Source organism: Rhinolophus ferrumequinum, chromosome 23 (genome assembly GCF_004115265.2).
Source record: "Rhinolophus ferrumequinum isolate MPI-CBG mRhiFer1 chromosome 23, mRhiFer1_v1.p, whole genome shotgun sequence".
NCBI classification, from domain to species: Eukaryota; Metazoa; Chordata; class Mammalia; order Chiroptera; family Rhinolophidae; genus Rhinolophus; species Rhinolophus ferrumequinum.
The window spans coordinates 25,208,358-25,227,986 of record NC_046306.1 but is presented as its reverse complement, the minus strand read 5'-3'; the positions used below and the strand labels follow the sequence as shown (position 1 = coordinate 25,227,986).

General features: G+C 46.2%; 1 protein-coding gene across 5 annotated transcripts in view; it reads left to right on the top strand.

Annotated features, from left to right (window-relative positions):
* Positions 1-17,824, top strand: part of UBOX5 (U-box domain containing 5) — a 30,677-nt gene extending 12,853 nt beyond the window's left edge. For 2 of the 5 annotated variants that reach the window (XM_033094463.1, XM_033094465.1), the window contains 4 exons: positions 9,528-9,622; positions 10,786-11,974; positions 13,997-14,158; positions 16,547-17,820. In XM_033094463.1, coding sequence (XP_032950354.1) covers positions 9,569-9,622; positions 10,786-11,974; positions 13,997-14,158; positions 16,547-16,755 — 1,614 coding nt within the window. In that variant the 5' untranslated portion in view covers positions 9,528-9,568 and the 3' untranslated portion in view covers positions 16,756-17,820. Of the gene's footprint in view, positions 1-9,527; positions 9,623-9,731; positions 9,803-10,785; positions 11,975-13,996; positions 14,159-16,546 lie in introns of those variants that run through there. The other 3 variants (XM_033094468.1, XM_033094466.1, XM_033094467.1) reach the window with 3 other exon arrangements.
* Positions 17,825-19,629: the final 1,805 nt, after the last annotated feature.

Here is a 19,629-nt window from a genome sequence, read left to right as displayed (position 1 = left end):
CTGCTTCAAGCTCCAAAGAAGCACAGGCAGAAACCTTCCAGATAGAATCATCAACTTGTCCCACTTTGCCTGGGACTCTCCTGGTTTTAGCACTGAGAGTTCCACATTCTGGAAAATACTTCAGTCCTGGGTAGACCACATGGTTGGTCTCCTCACCTTTGGATCTCTTCTCAGCCCTTCCCTTGTACTTTCCCTTACTCAGTCTGAGTACAGGGAGGCAGAAGAGAAAGGTCTGTCTCCATCTGGACATCCAGTCCTGCAGGGCTGTTAGCTGCAGGAAGTCCTGTGGGCCTGTATCTAGAGCCTCGCTCCTGTGTGATACCATTGTGCGACCTCAGCAACCCATCCAGTTGTTTAACTACTTACATCAACTTTAAATATATGAAAAGAAAAAAACTTTTCCCACTACTCTATTACATTGCATATTTTAAATTTCTTCATGTCCCCTATTACCTCCCAAGCTCTTCATGTATATATATTCCTAGATGCAGATTTTTAACAAATGTGTGATCATAATACTTCTATTTTGTGTTCTTTTTCTTTATATATACTTATTTATTTATTATTGGGGAATATTGGGGAACAGTGTGTTTCTCCAGGACCCATCAGCTCCAAGTCAAGTCGTTGTTTTCAATCTAGTTGTGGAGGGCGCAGTTCATTGGCCCATGTGGGAATCGAACCGGCGACCTTGGTGTTATGAGCACTGCGCTCTGACCAACTGAGCCAACCAGCCACCCCTCTTTATATATACTTTCGTAGTTTTCTACATAGTCATATTATTTAAGTGACAGGTACACCAAGAATAAATGTGTCACTCAAGTTTGTTTCTTTATAGTGTGGGTAGTAGAAATTAATTGGTTTCTTCAGTTGAGGGGCTTAGAACTTCAAGACTTCTGTGGTAATAGAGTATTTGGACTTATAAAGGACTTCTTAAAGGTCAGTATAGGCATCCTTGTGATGGAACTGTTCTATCTTGACTATGGTAGTGATTACACAAATCTACGCATAGAATAAAATTTCAGAGAACTGAATACACAGGCACACACAAATAAGTGTATCTAAGATACAAAATCTGAATAAGATCTATAGATTGTATCGTTCTCACTTTCCTGGTTATGAGGTTATACTATAGCTATGCAAGGTGTTACCATTGAGGGGAACTTATTAAGGATACATGGGATCTCAGTATTATTTCTTATGACTGCACCTGAATCTACAATGATCTTAAAATAAAAAGTTAATTAAAATGTTTAAAAGTGAAAGATTTATTACAAGGTACCTTTGAAATCCTTGTGCTATACTCAGTAATATATTATACATAGTTCATTTTCCTCCCCGTTCTCTTAAAGAACACTCCTCTCTCAAAAAAAATTATAGGAAGAAAATGTCTAGGGAAAAACTGGGACTGCTAGTTTATTTCTAAGTAGTTTGTACTTTGATACTCATTTTTGATGTCTTCAGGAAGCCATTTGCAAATATACCCCTTCATGTAGTGTAAAAAAAAGATGGTAGGAACACATCAGCTAGAGGAAAAAGAAACCCTTTGAAGGGTGAATTACCTTTAAGTGGTTTAGAATTGCTGTTATCTAGGAGGTTGATGGCAGACTTTTCATTAGTGTCATTTCTTTTCCTAGTTATAATAAGCCTCCTATGACTTCCCTTTGACCAGTAGCTTTCAAACGTTTTTTTTTTTTGCTACAACCCTTAGTAAGGAATACCTTTTACATCAAAACCCAGGATAATTAGATAGATAGATAGATAGACAGATAGATGGATAGATGGTAGATAGATAGATAGATAGAAACAAAATTTTCACAAAACACTGCTCACCCTCAGGTGTGCTGTACTCTGACATTTTCTTTCTATTCTTCATAATTTTTAAAAATGCTGATTATGGCTCAGTAATTTGAGTTCTTGATCCTTGATCTGTGGTTTGGATAAACACGCCCTCAGCCCACTAGGTAAAGCAGTCTGAATCCCCGTGGCGTAACATTCAAGGCCCTCCCCATCTGGTTCTGGCTGCCATTCCAGCCCTGCTTCCCCCTCCCCCCTCTAGCTAAGTGCCATATTCAGCATTTCCTGAACCTGCCTCACACTGTCCCATCTCGATGCCTTGACTCTCACTGGTCCCCCTCCCTTTTGTTCCTGTTCTTACCTCTTGGCTCCTATAATCAAGCATTATTGTCCATTGTGCCTTTAGTGTGTAGTATCTGTCACTCTTCAGAACCGCCCATGAGCTCAGGCATGTGTCCTAGTTGTCCCCAGTTCAAATGTCATTCCTGACTTCTGGGTAGACTTCTGGCCAGTGCTTTTCAAATTTTTTCATCAAGAGCCATGATAAGTACCTTTTTTGTTGAATCTAGTTTATACATTTGTTGTACGTATTTATATGAAACATAAATAAGTTTCATGACAATGCCCATACTATGTACACTTTGATATTTTGTATTGTCTTTTAATTATTTATTTTCTTCAACCTATAACTTGGTTTCAAAACCAAAATTGCAAAACACTGATTTAGGCCATCCTTTCCCACTCTGAATGTCATCTACAGAAAGCTCTGTTACAGACCTGTAAGGAAGACTTGAGGACAGGTCTGGGAAGAAGTTAAAGTGAATAAACTAGATAAACACATTTCAACATAGAAAAAAACCTTAAAATAATAACTTAATAGAAAAGCAAGTTATAAGATGATACTCATAGTATATTATCATTATGGTACATTAGAAATCCGTAAAACTACTGTATGTTGTTTATGGATACACAGATACTTATACACATTTCAATGAGAGACACCAACTTCAGACACTTGCTTCTTTGGTAAAAAGGGAGAAGAAAGAGGATCTGTGGTGATCATTGTTTATATCTTTTCAATTTTGCTCTTAACAATGAAATGAGAAGCAAACATGACAAAATGTTCACATTTGCTAAATCTAGGTAGTGAGTATAAGAGTGTCTACAATATCATAATATTTTACATTTTTATCTAAAATATTTTATAATAAAATCTCTGAAAAGAAAATTGACATGATATCTACTTATTAATCTTTATTATCTTGCTATCTTATAATGCCATTATTATCTGGCTCCAAGCTACTTCTGTGAACTTCAGGACACTTTAGCCATGATCTGTGGTCCCCAATTTAAACTCAGACCTAGTCTCTCTTGAACTTAGATGCCAAATTTGGAGATGGAGGCTATAATTTGTAAGTATTTACTGGACAGTGTTTGCAATGAGTTCAGGTGACACTTGGCCATTTCCTAGGAAGGGCTAAGGAGGCAGTCTTCCTGGGTGAGGCTGTTTGCATTTTCATATGGTGAGCTATTTATTTTTCTGGATTAAGCATTAGGTAGGAGGACACTTGACCTTAAAAGATCCAGGGGTATTAGAAACAGAGAGATGGTTAGATCACACAAAGTCTTCAGTGGCAACTGGAGTCCTATAGACTCCTACAGTGTTTTGGGCATCACTATTTAAAAAAAACAACGGATACCATCATTTGTAAGATACATATATATATATAGATATAGATATATAGATATATAGATATATAGATATATTTTTTTAAGATTTTATTGGGGAAGGGGAACAGGACTTTATTGGGGAACAGTGTGTACTTCCAGGACTTTTTCCAAGTCAAATTGTTGTCCTTTCAGCCTTTGTTGTCGAGGGCGCAGCTCAGCTCCAGGTCCAGTTGCCGTTGTTAGTTGCTGGGGGCACAGCCCACCATCCCTTGCGGGAGTTGAGGAATCGAACTGGCAGCCTTGTGGTTGAGAGCCCACTGGCCCATGTGGGAATCGAACCAGCAGCCTTCGGAGTTAGGAGCACGGAGCTCCAACGGCCGGAGCCACCGGGCTGACCCCCTGTAAGATATTTTTAAAAGGGTCTGCCACTCTTGTCCTGTAATGGCACAATCACTTGTTTTAATTTGATCTCCAGTCCTAATTTTTCAGTGTTTTCAGTCACTTTTCCCCATTCTTTGTTGCCATTATTACTATTATTATACTTTATTTTTTTAGAGTGGTTTTAAGTTCACAGAAAAATTGAGCTGATAATACAGTGTTCACCTCCTTTCCCTTGCCCACAGTTTCTGCTGTTCTTAAAGTCTTGCATTAGTGTGATACATTTGTTATAATTGATGAGCCAATATTGACACATTATTATTAACTGAAATCTATCGTTTACATTAAGGTTCATTCTTTTAGTTGTACAGTTCTGTGGGTTTTGGCAAATGCATTATGTCATGTATCTGCCATTACAATATCATATAGAATAGTTTCACCACTTGACCTTTCGTTTTTATCTCTATACTCTAGTGCGTAACACACGGCTTGTAAATGTTACATAAATGTGCAATAATATCTAAAACTAAATACGAGCAATAAAATTCAATACAATTTGAAAAAACATTTTTTTTTCCAAATCGTCTTTATTTTTATTTTTTTTAATTTATTGGGGTGACAGTTGTTAGTGAAATTACATAGATTTCAGGTGTACAATTCTGTATTGCATCATCTATAAATCCCATTGTGTGTTCACCACCCAGAGTCAGTTCTTCCATCACCATATATTTGATCCCCCTTACCCTCATCTCCCACCCCCCACCCCCCTTACCCTCTGGTAACCACTAAATTATTGTCTGTGTTTATAAGTTTTTGTTTCTCATTTGTTTGTCTTGTTCTTTTGTTATTTTTGGTTTATATACCACATATCAGTGTAATCATATGGTTCTCTGCTTTTTCTGTCTGACTTATTTCGCTTAGCATTATACTCTCAAGATCCATCCATGTTGTCACAAATGTTTGAAAAAACATTTCAAGAAAAATCTGCCACAACCACATAGAGCCTATCCTAGGAATAAAAGGATGGTTTAAAAGCAGAAAAATGTGATATATATATTTTATATATAATATATATATAATATATATGTAATACATGTTATATATTATATATATATATATCTTAGTCTGTCAGATAAGAAAAATAAAACTCAATATATAGAGAAAATCAGAATTCAGAACATATCCCTGATTTTTAAAAAACTGAAAATTAGAATGCTTTAGTAACATAAAAGAGTATTTCAGACTAACAATAACATGTTCAAAGATGAAATACTAGAGGCATCTTCTAATGGGAACAAAACAAGCATAGCAACTCTATTATTTTTTCATATAATTCTGGAAGTTCTAACTAATGTAGTAAGTAACATGAGAGACAGAAATAAGAGTTACCATTTTGAGAAAGACACATTCAGACAGTAGAAACCTCCCTAAAAAACAACTAAAAATCTGTTAGAATCAATGAGTTCAATAAGATAACTGAATAATAATAAAGATAGCAAAGTGAAAAGCTTTCCTATATATTGGAATAACTGGTTAGAAAAATTAATGGGATAAAAGGATCCTCCTGTTCATAAATAGTAAGTTTAACAATAATCATGTGGGCCCGTTAAGAAAAAAAAGTCAAAATTGTACGAAGACAAAAATCTACTTAAGATTTTTATCTTAATATTTTAATAGTAAAAAGTTGCAAACCACCTAAATGTCCGTCCACCAAAAGGAAGATGGTTGATTGTTTAAACCCCATCCTGATCCAAAGTGAATTTGAGGTAGCTTTCACAATATATATTATACTATGATATAAAAATAATTGAAGAGCTCAGGCAACGAGAAATTTGAGGGACACCACAGATTTTATTCTGAGCTTTCTAGCAGCCAAAGGAAATGATCACGATCAATTGTATGATTCATATTCATGCCGTAAAATACTGAGCTGATTGGAAGAAACAGCTGTTCCTAGTACTGAGACTAAAGAGAATTTTCTCATGGGTCCCAAGAGAAGATACTGTGCCAAGCAGAGAATGATCATTTTGACAATAAAACGGCACCCGACTTTATAGGTAGAGCTGTCTCTTACGAAATTCCTTGCTAATGGGCCACACAGAACCAGTGAACAGTTTGGTAGGAGTGTTTGCAGTGAGGCGAGGATTGTGTGCTGGGTATGGCTGGGGAAACGTGAGCTGCCCCAGTGTGCTGCTCTGAGGGGCAGCCCAAGGGAATAGTACGTTTTAGAGACTAAAATTGTGGTTTTCAGTTGATGTTGTATCACCCTGGTTTCCTGTGAATCTTCACAGAATGACCACTGAGTTTTTATTGGTGTGTTACATTTATTTTTGCTACAGCTGAGGGTCCCCACTGCTAAGAAGTCTGCCAAACGGTGGTGGGGTTTGTGAATGCAGCAGCCACCACCGGAATTCCAGGCAGGGAGGCAAGAGGTGCCACTTAGGCTGGCACTAAATTTAATGTGGAAGGACTGAACAGTGGAAATATCCTCTCAAGCTAGATGTTGGTAAGTGCTGTGGAGAGCAGGTCATCGGCTGTCTGTCAGATACAGGTTCATGTGCTTCACTAGTTGACTGATGAAATTAACAACCTCTGATGAAGGTTGAGAAGCCGCATGAGTGAGATGCTTGATTAAACTAGCTCACCTAAAGATTTTCCTCCAAAAGCAGTTTGCGGTTTGATCCAACACATGCTGAAGAGGACATTCAAGGTTCCACATGTCTACATAGTAGAGCTTAGCCACTTTAATTTTAAGTTTGGAAGAATTGGTTTTTTTGTAAATGAATGATACCAAACCTTGACCTAAGTAACAACAAAAAAACGTTGTAAGGTATGCATATAACTTCCTGGTAAATCCTTCAAGGCAAACGGTGATCAAACAGGCTAACCAGGGTGGTTAGGGAAAGTTTGGAATCTGCGTCCCAGCTTAACCTCTTTTTGAGCCTCAGGTTCTTATCTGCAGCATCAGGATATTAGTACCCACTTGAGGGCTAGCCAGTTAGTAAGATTGAAATCAAATAAAATTCCCGGTGGCCTCTCAAGCCCTTTGGTGTATGTGCCTCCCTGGCCAGTGGTATGTTTCTGTTACTAGAGGGTCCTTACCTAACGACTCGCCGGAAGCGTGAGCCCTGTGTTAGTTGAGACCCAGTATAGATAAGGCCTTACATTACTGCGTCGATTGGTGGGGCAATTCGATTCTTTCCTTTCAGGTATCTGAGATGCAATTTAACAAAAGTTTGGAATTCTCCTGTCAGCCTTGCCCTTCTCATCCTGCTCATCTCTCAAGTCCAACTACAGGAGCAGGAGTCAGGTGATCGCCAAGCCAGGGGTTAAAGACAAGGGGCAGTTGTCCCGAGGGTGGTCACATCTGGGCGAGGCCACCTTATGCTACCATTTACTATTGAGTTGGGTGCTCAGAAGTTCTGAAGACTTCCATTTGACTTTATACTCGCAGGAAAGCTGTTCATTATGGCGCCAAGAAGACCCTGCGCAACTTGCTCTGGTCCTAGCATTTAGGTTCTCAGAGAAATTAATTTCGTAATATGTAGAATCAAGTTAAAAGATCACAGTGTGAAATGTCCAAGAAAATAACAAGATAGGAAGAATGAATATGTTGGTGAGATCAGTGCCTCCCACTATGAAATAAAGTCAATACTTCAAAAGAGTTGGCAGTTACCTCTGCCAGAGTTGTTGTTTTTTTTTCTCCCCTGAAAGAGAGAAAAAAGGCCTAAGATATAGATTGTGGGGATAGGGATGATTGCAGACTACAGATGGTTGCAGACTAGTGGTACCTTTATCTTACCAGTATTAACCACCTCTTGGCATTTTGATAACAAAGTTTCTATCTCTTTTTTCTTATCAAAGCCCTTTCCAGCAAGGCAGAGGGAAAGAGAACTCCCTGTGGCAGTGTATGCACACACACATATATTCATATATACATAAACACTCATGCATATTATATGCATATATCTGTACACACAAATGCCATGACAGTAATATAAAGGAGACGTTTTAAAATATGATAGTAAAATTTATTCTCATGTGTAAATGTTTGGGTACCACCATACTGGAAGGCATGAAGAAGTAATCAGGAGCTTTTACGAACATGTAGAATAACCTAGAATGTAGACTGCTACAAATGTAGACTATCAGGTGTATTAGCATTATTCTCGGTGATGTGCTTTCAGAAATGGTAAACACCTCTTGGTAAAGATCTGAACAAAACAAAGTAGGATCTTTCTATGATTTACATGGAAGTTCCCTTCCTAGAAAATTGAGCATATATTAAGACCATGTTAAAAAGTACTTTGTGGGGCAGCCGGTTAGCTCAGTTGGTTAGAGCACGGTGCTCTTAACAGCACGGTTGCCTGTTCAATTCCCACTTGGATCACTGTGATCTGCGCCCTCCACTGCTAGATGGAAACAACTACTTGGAGCTGATGGGTCCTGGAAAAACACACTTGAAAAAAAAAGAAGTACTTTGTGTTTATAGGGACTAGGCTGAGATAATAAATATTTAAAGATCCCATGGCAGATCTTCACTGTGCAGAAACTGCCCACTAAACTGTTTCAGGACACCCAACATGCCTGGCCTCTGCAAGTGGCACTTACTGATCATGACAACAAAGATTCCAGAGGATGGCCCTGTCCCTGTTGGGCTAACAGTTTTTTACGGCCTTGTCAGCCAAGCGGAAAAGCATAGAATGGCTGCATGGCCTCACCCAAGGAGGTCTGATCCATCAGACAGGCTTGCCACTGGGAGGGATGTTTCTAGTGGTTTCCCTACTTCTCTACAGAGTCCCAAAGGTTGCTGGGTATTGGTCATTTTTTTACCTCCAGTTTTATTGCGCTATAATTGACACATGACATTGTAAAACCTTAAGGTGTACAACATAATGATATATGTATATATTGCAAAATGATTACTGTAATAAGTAACACCCATCACTTCACATAGAGTTCCTTTTTCCTGGTGATGAGAACTTTTAAGATCTACTCTCAGCAGTTTTCAAATATACAACACAGTATTGTTAACTATAGTCACCATGTTGTACATCCCTAAACTTATTTCTCTTATAATTGGAAGTTGGTACCTCTTGACCACCTTCACCTGTTTTCCCCACTCTGGACATTGGTCATTAAAATGACTATTTGGATTAGATGTCCTTTTAAAAGTGCTTTCCAGCCCTAAGATTTTCTATTTCTCAAGAATAATGCTTTTGACTCTTACTAGTTTTGTTTTAATAAGAAAACATAATTGCATTAAGAAGTGTTAAATCACAAAGATGCTTAGCAGCACTCTATTTCCTGTGACCCTTTCCATTATAAACCGTCTAGCTAAGTAGGCCAGTTTTTTGTCTGAGCTCAGCCACCTTTGACCCTCCCTTTCCTATGGGGAACCCCCCACTGAGCTGACAGGCCCTTACCTCTACTGACCTGTAGAACAGCTGCCAGTCAGAGAACCGGAAGGCTTTGCCAACCTGCCCCATCTCAACAGAAGTCTCATCTGTAATTTTTCAGAGGACTAATTTTCCCCCCCCCAGGATCACATGTAGGATACAAAGAAAGTGTGTATGAAAGTTTTTGTTGTCACCCTATTTGATTCTCCTCTTAGGAATCAACTCCTAAAAGTTTAGAATTGAATTTTAACTTGTCTAATGCCAAGTTTTATTTTTTTATTTAAGGCTATTTCTGATGCTTGGAAGCTATCCTTTCAGCCACAAAGATGGTAATAAATCTTTGCCTTCCACAGTTCAGACCAAGAATTCACTGCAACAAGGTAAACAAAACAAGCATAATACATGATACCTATTTTCCACATTTTCCCCCATTTCCTTGTTTAGTGAACTTAATTCAGGCTTAATGTACTTTCACCCTCATTGTTTTAGATTCCACCGTATGATGTTTAGGTAAGAGGGGGTCAGGCCGCAGCTCTGGAGTCAGACGGCTCCGTTACAAGGTGAGCTGTGACTCATTTTGTGGAAGGTGGCATTCGCTGTGCTTTTCCTGTGATGATAAATTTTAATTCCGCTCCAAGTCATAGTGAAGGTAGAAATACTCTCTCCCCCGCCCCAGCTCTTGTCACTTCAAATGCTAGAAATAATGGCTTGTGTTTGTTATTTGTATTCCTTGTTCTTTATAGGAATTAAGCTGCCTCCCCTTTTGTGTAAGGAGGGTGTCTTTCCACAGCTCAGAGCCCGGAATAAGGAAGCTCTAAGGGGAGAATGGAACCCCTCCCCTAATTTGGAGTTCTGCACTTAGTGTACTATTTCAGGTTCCCAGATTGTTAAGCTGACTCCTTCAGACAAAGATATCTTAAAACGTCCATGGGTTATAACAAGTATTAGAAGTAGTAAAAGGGGAAAAAGTTACTCACAATCCCACCTGATAGCAGCACATCCACTGTTTTAGATTTCCCATCGTTTTTTATGGTCCTTGTACCTGTGCACACGTTTTTTCTTTCTTTTTTTTTAAACCAAGCTTCATTATTCATAGATTTATAAGACATTTGTTATACCTTCCTAGGGAAGCTTATAATGGGTAGTCCAAATACAATATTAAGAACTTTAATGACCATCGTTGTTTTTCCTTAAATCTGCATTTTTTCATCTTCTGAAATAAAAAACCACTAGTATTAATATATATGCCCCCTCTTCACAGAGGTGTTATTTGGAAGGGGTTTTGGTTGGGTTGGGCAGTTTTGTTGCTCATATTTTTTCAGCATGTGCAGTACTTCCGGACACAGTTGCCCTCAGCCTTCGACCTGATCTTGGGAGCCTGCAGAAAAACCCAGGAGAAGTCAATGTAATAGAGGAAATTTCAAATGAGGAACTTCAGACTTTCTTTAAAGAGTTTTCTTATAAGTGACAAGTTCTTGAAAACTAGTTGTCTTCACTTGGATCTCATCAAATCAATGTGTCTGATATTTGTCATTTCATCTAGATATCAGCTGATGGCTATGAAGTAGAAAATCTCATCTCTGAAGACCTCACAAAGAGAAGTCATGGTTTTAGGACAGAGTATTTCATTAAGCCACCAGTCTATGTGACAGTTTCCTTTCCCTTCAATGTGGAAATCTGTAGGATTAACGTAGACCTTGCAGCTGGGGGAGGCCAGAATGTCACTGGCCTGGAAATGTACACGTCTGCCTCATCCAGCAGAGGTTCTTGGACTACCCCCGAGGGTCGGACTCCGGGCCCAGCCGAGCCCTCCATCCCGGACAGGGAGGCGTTCACCTTGGTCGGCAAAGTCTTTTTGAAAAACCAGAGCCAAGTGGTGTTTAACCACAGGGGGTTCAAGGCCAGGCCACCTTTTGGCCCAATGGAAGCCACACTCCCTTCCCCTGCTGTTGTGGCCCAGGAGCTCTGGAATAAAGGGGCTCTTTCCCTCAACCACGTGGCCCATCTCAAGATCTGTATCACCCACGTGACAGGCAGCGGTATCCCTTGCATCAAGCGGTTAGAAGTGTGGGGTCAGCCAGCCAGAACCTGCTCGCAGGAGGTAATAGACAGCGTCCTGCTGGTCGCCGCAGAGAGCCTCCCTCAGGACTTGGCTGCACAGGCCCCGGCCTTGCCCATGGAGAGTGACTGTGACCCTGGGAGCCAGCAGGCGCCCTCCAGCCTGCAGGAGCTGGCGGAAGTGATCCGGGACGTGCCTGAGGAGTTCCTGGATCCCATCACCCTGGAGATCATGCCTCGCCCCATGCTGCTGCCCTCAGGCAAGGTCATTGACCAGAGCACGCTGGAGAAGTGTAACCACAGTGAAGCCACGTGGGGCCGCGTGCCCAGCGACCCTTTCACGGGGGTAGCCTTTACTCCACACTCCCAGCCCCTGCCGCACCCCTCCCTGAAGGCCCGGATCGACCATTTCCTGCTCCAGCACTCCATCCCTGGCTGCCACCTGCTTGGGCGAGCACAGACTGCTTTGGCAGTGACCCCTTCTTCCATTGCTCTGCCGTCTCGGAAAAGGAAGATGGAGCAGGCTGAACATGTCCCAGACAGTAGCCTTGGTGTAAATGCTTCCTGTTTTTCTACCACAAGCCTTCTGGTCACACCCACTACCTCAGAGCACACTGCTAAGAAGATGAAAGCTGCCGGTGAGCTCGGGCTGGCGCACATGGACTGCTCCACAGGTAAGCCCCGCCCCGTGTCCTGCCGGGTTATAACATCTCTCCTCCTCCTGGTGACACATGGCACTATTGCCCTTTCTTTGTCTTGTGCTTTGCTGGCTGAAATTGTCCCGAAACTTCACTTGCTTAAAGCGCCACACGTTCATTATCTCACAGCTTCTCCAGTCAGGAATCAAGGTGCCGCTTGCCGGCTCATCTGCTTCATGGCCTTCCAGGGCTGCTCTCAAAGTGCTGCTGGGGCTGCCATCGACTTGAAGCTCGACTAGGGAGGGATTTACTTCCTCGGGGTTGTTGCCGGATTCAGTTCCTTGTGGAATTGTTGCACGGGGGCTTCTCTTTGTTGGCCGGCGGCCGCAGTCTGCTCACAGGTCCTGGCCACATGGGCCTCGCAAGGGCAGCACATAACGTGGTAGCTGTGTGCACACAAGCTGGAACTCCGTCTCGTGTAACCCAGTCGTGGATAGAAGTGACACTGTGTTCTGTTGGAAGCAAGTCACTAAAGGCCAGCCCACGCTCGGGAAGGGGTACCCAAGGGCACGGACAGACCAGGAGGAGGGGTTCACTGGGAGCCATTTCAGCCACTGTTCCACACCATTGAGTCCTATTTTATTCACCGCGTTTATCTAAGATTGGTGTTGAATTTTGTCTGCTGCCTTTTCAGTATCAGTGGAGATAAAATTAGGGTTTTTCATCCTTAGATCTTCTAATGTGAGAAAGGGCATTAATAGGCTTCTTAATATTGAACCGTTATTACATTCCTGGAGTGAACGCCATTTGGTCATGCTTCTCTTAATGGGCTGCTTGGTTCTGTTTGCTAGTGTTTTATTTAGGATTTTTGCATTCATCAGTGAAATGAGACTGTCGTGTGTCTGTGCACATGTGCGCACGCCGTATTTGGTCAGGTTTTCTTATAGATGATTTATTTGCTTCATTAGACAAATTAGGAAATTTTCCTTTTCTAAACTCCGAAACAATTTAATAGTATTAGCATTATTTACCTGTGACCGTCAGTGCCTGGTGCTTTTGGAGCCAGCTCTTATTTTGGAAAATTCATCTATTTAGATTTTATTCTTTTAATTTCCTCTTACTCTAAAAGGCAAGTAGTACGCTTAAAGGTTACATCTGTGCCTTTTTTGGTTTTGAGTGTAAATGGTAGTTAGCAGAGCCCCCAGAAACTCCTGGAAGCATCTGAAGTGCAGTGGCTGAGGTGAGGGGGAAGGCCCATAGACTCACATGTCTGTGGAGGTCTCCGGTGGTGTTGGCCATGACATATTTGTTGGTGACACAGGACACGCTCACCAGCATTCTTTCAAGGGTCCAAGGTGATGTCCTTTGTCCTACAAACTGGAGACAAAACATACCATTCCCCGCCTTGGGCAGTTTTGTGAACCAAACAGGTTCTTTCTCTGGGCAGCTGTTGCCTTCACCCTCAGCCCATTGCTTGGCCTTCTGTGAACCACACGGAGAAGCCCCTGATGATGGAGTAGGCAGATGAGGTCTTCCTTTTTCCATTCGCTTTACCAACAGGAGAAAGGACATAAACTCCTAGAGGGTGCCGGCCACCAGCCCTGCAGAGTGGTGGGGGCCCCCGAAAAGAGGAAATGGGGAAAGAGCAGACTAGCTGCTGGGGAGGGGGCAGGGTAGGGAGCAGGGTTGCAAGGCTGGACATCTGCTTGCCCTGGTCATTTCCTCGGCCGGCAGGGAGGCCTTCAGAAAGTAGAGTGCATTCTGCAGGTGAGCCACTAGGTGGCCCCTGCCTGCCCAGCAGTTTGTCCTGGAGAAGGAAACCTAACACAGAGCCCAGGAACCCTGAAAGCGGGTGGGATGGGTAGGAACCGCCAGGGTCCCAGGTGTGACTCCGGTATTCTGTCATCACAATCCACTAGGAGATACTGGGGAGGACTTTCTTTACATGTATTTAAAGTTAGAAGCACCATGTTTGTAATCCTCAGCAGACTTTGTGTTTTGGTCTTCTCTTTTCCCAAACCTCTCCCTGGATATTGTGGTCTGTGCATCTCTCGACAGGTCCAGTGTCCCATGAGCAGAAGCTGTCACAAAGCCTGGAAATTGCCTTGACATCGACACTTGGTTCCATGCCCTCCTTCACGGCGCGGCTGACCAGGGGACAGCTCCAGCACCTTGGCACAAGAGCGAGCGGCACTTCCTGGAGGCCGGGCACTGGCTCGGGTAACCTGGGTCCCATCCAGCTCTGTGGAGCCCTTAATGGGAACCTGGGCCGTGCCTCTGTGGCTCTGGGGCCCTCCATGCCCAGCTCCTTAGCTCCAACACCCAGGCCTGGGGGGAGAACTTGGTCTCTTTCCTTTTCCGGGGGGAACCGAGGAGCAGCTGGTAAAGTTTACCTCTTCACAGGAAAGCTTTCTTTAGCCAACAACTCTTAGTAATTCTGGGGACTTAGGCCTTGGCCACCCCTGCTGTGTGTTTTGGTAAGATCTAATATTAATCGTTCTGTCCTGAGGACTTTTATTTGTTTCTCTTCTTTAGTTTATTTTTTCTTATCTAGTCTTGTCTCCCATCTGACATCTGGGTCCTTTTGTAAATGTGAAGTTTGGGGTTGAGTGTGTCATCCGCACCCCTTCCCACTAACATTTCCTTAGTCTTAGAAAAGAACAGTGGTAGTTCCCTGAGCCGGTTTTGGCCTAAAATGAACCTGGGGCCCCACTGGATGATGGAATCGATTAGGATACAAAGTGAGGGGACCTGACTGGAATGCTGGCGCATCTTTTCCAAGATGCAACCTGGTGGGGCCGATAAGAAGGCAGACACTTGCTTCCCCCTGCCTGTCCAGAGCCAGGCCCTCCTCTTGTCTGAACCACAGGCCGTCTTACCTCTTCTGCCTCTGGTCCCACCTCCTTATCTCTCTGATTCCGTTTGCCATCCTGACCATTCCCAAGAACTGTCTTGTCCGAATGACCAGCGACGTCCATGACCCTAAATAGCGCAGTCGTCATCCTCTCAGCAGCATGTGACGTGGCCAGCCAGCCCCTCCTCCCTGAAACACCCTCTCTCTTGTTCTGCTCTTTTTCTCCCTATTTTCAGTGGTCCCTCTTGCCGTTGCTGACTCTTCCTTCTCCTCTAGATTCTGGTCCTGGAACCTTTTCTCTCTGTGACCCAGGGGAGAGCCCACTTGGCCAGTAACAGCCCGTGTTCTTCTGTAGCTCCCACCTCTCCAGCTCCCACCCAAACCCCACCCTCCCTGAAGGCCGCGTGGTGCCTCCACGTGGGAAATTCACGGATATCCTGAGTGAGCATTCTGACTCAACTGCTCCAGAGGGCCCCCCGCTGCCCGTCACCCCATGAGGGTAAAGGACAGCGTCTTCTATGCTTTGGTCAGGCCTGGAACATGGAGGTCACCCTGGGTTTTCCCTCAGTGTCCTCACGCTGACATTCTGCCCCTCATGAGGTCTTGTTCATACTCCTCCGAAGTAGACCTCAGAGTAACCTCTGCTCCACACCCCTTGCTGCCCCCCGGCCCCAGCTCCTGCCGCAGCCCCTCTGGTCCCTCACGGCCACGCTTTCCTTCCATAGTCCGTCACCCTCGCAGGAGCCTTAGAGACCTTATAATGGAAACCAGATCATGCTCCTCCACTTCTTAGAATTCCTCCATCACATCCCATTGAACTTGGAATAACGTTGCAACTCCTGCCTGTGAGGCCCTGTGAGGTCCTGCGTGGTCCTGTGTGCTCAGCCCCCGTCCCCTCCCCGCCTTCGCCTCTGAGCTACACTGTCAGGCATCACACCTCTGTGTCTTCTCTCTTCTGAATGGATCAGCCATTCTTTACACTCACTGTCCTGCTCACTCTGCATGGCTGGCCCCTTTTCATTCTTATGGCTCTTCCCCAAGAGGCCATCCTTGCTCTCTTCAGAGGGGTGTGGATTGGGAGAGAAAGAGCAGCCTCCTTGGGGAGTGGCCACGAGGGAAGGAAGAGAGGGTGCCGCTGTGGGAGGGCAGGCAGTGGGACCCCCACCGTGGGCCTCCCTGAGGAGGCCCTGTGGGAAGTGTGGAAGGAGAAAGCGCCCGCGGCACAGGGCAGGGATTGACAGGTGGGGAGGGAGCTGCAGAGCTGAAGAGAAGCAGACCCCAGGCTCGCCAGCCCTGTCGGCACAGACCTCAGCCCTGCTGCCCGTCTGCGACCTCCCTCCCCTGCATGACCTGCCCAACCCTGGTACACCAGACTCTTTTCTGCTTTTTCCTTTTCATGCAGCGTAGCTTGTGCCTTGCCCTGGCCTTGGAAGCCTGTCCCAGGGAAAGTACCTCTGAGTGGATACCGGGAGGGAGGCCCAGTGCTGCCGGCTGCCCTCAGAAGCCAGCTTTTCTCGAGCATTCATGCGAGTGCCGAGAGTTGACGAGCCAGAGGAGGCCTTCCAGGTTGCGAGGCTCTCTGGTGCCTCTGCTCCCGGAGCAGCCAGGTGGCCTAGGGAGGGTTGCAGCCAGGCTGCCATGTGCACGGGGCTACAGGGGGGGACGCTAGGCATGTGCCCTGCCTCCAGGACAAGCCTGCCTGGCAGGGGGCCGTTTTCCCTAACCCTGGCCTATTTTCCTCCCTGATTTACCAGAGCAGCCTGGGAGCGTCCTGGGACCCGAGTGTGCCTCCTGCAAAAGAGTGTTTTCTCCCTACTTCAAAAAGGAGCCCATCTACCAGCTTCCCTGCGGCCACCTCCTGTGCCGGCCCTGCCTGGGTGAGAAGCAGCGCTCCCTGCCCATGACGTGCACAGCCTGCCAGCAGCCAGTCGCCAGTCAGGACGTGCTGCGGGTCCACTTCTGAGTGACTGAACGCAGCCTGGAAGACCCGTTGCTGAGAGGAACAGGAGTGGGGGGCCACAGCTCCCCTGAGGCCTGGCCAGGTTCTAGGCACCGCAGGGCCTCTTCTTTCCCAAGGGCTTTCCCTTTATTACCTCCCACAGTGTAGCACAGGCCTGGAGTGAGGGGTGGGGAGGGGCGCTCCACTCCTGCTCAAGTGGCAATAGGATAACAAAGCCATAGTTTGGGCTGGGAAGGATGGGAGAGATGTCCCTGCCCTCCTGTACCTTCCTGCCCCCCCCCCCCACCAGAGCCCTGGACCTGCTAGAGCCAGCCCCACCCTGCTGAGGGCCCCCAAGTTACCTGCATACACCCCCTCCCCATCCTGCAGGGCGGATGTGCGTGGAGCACAGTTGACTGGCTTGGGATCTCAGAGAGAGCCTCGGCCTTCAGTGTCACCCACAAGTGGACCGTGCTGGGGGTCTGTGGAGTGAATGACTCAGCCCCCTACTGGCAGATTATGCGGAGCCTTAATAAAGCGATGGCTGACGTCTGCTGTGGGCTTCCTCCTGGCGGATTGCCTGTCTGTGTCGTCATGCTCCTGTCCCCTACCTGCATCCACGCAAAGTGGGACTGTCACAGGGCAGCAGCGAGCAGTCCCTGCAACCCGAGTCAGGCTACAATTTGGGTCAGTGGCCTGAAGGGACAAAAAGTCGTGTTTTCAGATGGGTGATGTGTGTGGGTGGGGAGAGCTGAGTGCTCCCCCTGGGGCCGGGTGCCAGCGTGCATTCAGCTGCCTCGAGGCAGAGCTGGCTGCTGCCCTCTGGGGAGGAAGGCACCTTTTCTGCCTGGGGCCCATTTCAGGAAAACTACTTGTTTGTAGGCTGCATTTTTTTTCCATTCAAAATTTATTGAGTCCCAGAGGAAAAATAGGTAGTCCTACAACTATTTACTGTATGGAATAGATTCTAGTCACTAGAAGAATGTCAGGGAGAAACTACACTGCTTTTCCCTCTTACCTTCTGAGCATGTCTGGGAAGGAGCAGGCTTCATATTTCATCCTTGAGATTCATTCCATCGTAGGCCCCTGTGGACAGGCCGTGGGGGCCCTCGCGCTGCCCAGGGCTCTGCTCTCCCTCCCCTCAGGCCTGCTGCCTTGCTTCCTAGGGGGCCCCTCAGGGATGGAGGTCGGTGTTCTCTCTGGTTTTGATGCTCTGTACATGAGGCAGAGAGAACTACAATCCTTACACTGATAGGGAGTAGGGAGCTGATTAAAAAATCAGATTCTTGGACTCCAGTCCAGACCCAAGAATTTAGAGATCTGGGTTTGGGGTTCAGGAATTTGCATTTTTTTTTAAGAGCTCCTAGGGGATTTGTATGTCCCAAAGGTGGCTGCATCCTTCCCTCTGCCTCCCGGTGGCGCTTTCCTTGACACAGCCTCACATAAGACTTCAGGGTTTGCAGTGGTGGGCTTTCCTCTTGGCTGGTGAGGCTCCCGTGTGCCCTTGGGCTTTAAATACAGGGGCCATTCTAGATCCTTGCCTTTCTCTCCTTGTGTACCTGCATTCTAGGAAAAGCCCCAGCATTTGTGGCAAATGCAGTGCTGGTGGGGGCGGAGGGATTCCTACCCTCAGCAGCCTAGTTCCCACGTGCAGGTTGGCAGCCTCAGGGGCTCTCCTGTATGCCACCACCCCCCCTCCCCCGCCCCGCCCCGGCCAGCCAGAGGAAGCTGCCTCCCCTCCTGCAGGGGGCTTGTTGATCTGCATTTCAAACTGGAAACTGGTCTTGCTCCCTAGCTAGCACTCACTGGGAAATCAGGCATGGGAGCCACTGGGGTGAGCAGTTCCTGTCCTCCAACCAGGTGGAGCAAACCCCCATCCTTGCAGAAACATCCCTTTTTATCTCATTTTAAGGAGCCTCCCGAAAGGAAGTGGTGGTTTCACCACCCTTGCCAGAAACACGCTAAGCACTGCTGGGCTCAGTTTCTCTTCCCTAGAAAATGGGAATAACATTTGTCTTGTCTTGTTGCCAGCTAGGCTCAGAAGCAGTTTATTCTCACCAGAACCCGGGGCCAGGCCCAAACACATGACTCTGAGCGACTCAGGACCACAGAAAGCCTTGATGTGACCCACTGCCCTCTTGCCCCACCACAGGTTCTGTGGGGTACTCTTTCCTCCCCTTTCCTGTATCATTTATTCTTCATGAAGCCTGTTGGGGTCGTGCAGTCCTGGACCCTCCAAGAGCAGGAGGCTGGGCCATGGCACCCGAGGCTTTGTGAGGCAGGCCGCCGTGCTCATCTCCAAGATGCAAAGTGAGGCCGTGACCGTGTCCTGGCCGTCCTGGCCCCAGTCCCTGATCACTCTCTACCCTAACTCGCAAGAGCTGCGCCACACTTGCTCGTGCTCTGCCAGTTGCCCTCCTTCCCCGGGGCAGGCAGCAGGGAGGGCCGCTCAGAGGTAGTCCTGAAGGTAGAAGAAGTAGAAGAACCAAATCGCTAGGAAGAAGATGAGCAGCTGCTCAGTGCTCACAGAGTATTGCGCCGCCGGGCAGCACCTGGGTCCTGGGGCGGAGTAGGTCCTCCCGTCCATGCCTGCCCTGCTTCTTCCTGTGGGTCTCCAGCTTGAGGCTGCTCAGCTGCTGGGTGCCTTTCCCTTCCCCGGGAACCGGTCCTCTGCCACCTGGGTTGCTGTAAGTAGGTCTGCAGACAAAGACCTGCCCCTAGAGGAAACTGCCTGCCAGGCCACTGCTCGCCTCCCGCCTGCGGTATTGTGATGCGGGGCTGGCTGCCATTGTGACGGCCGCTGGGTGGGGTGGGGCCGCCTCAGGCTGGCCTCTCTGCCCCTCCGCTGCCTGCCCAGCCCTCTCCCCAGCCCAACCTAACCTGCCTGGCTTCGCAGCC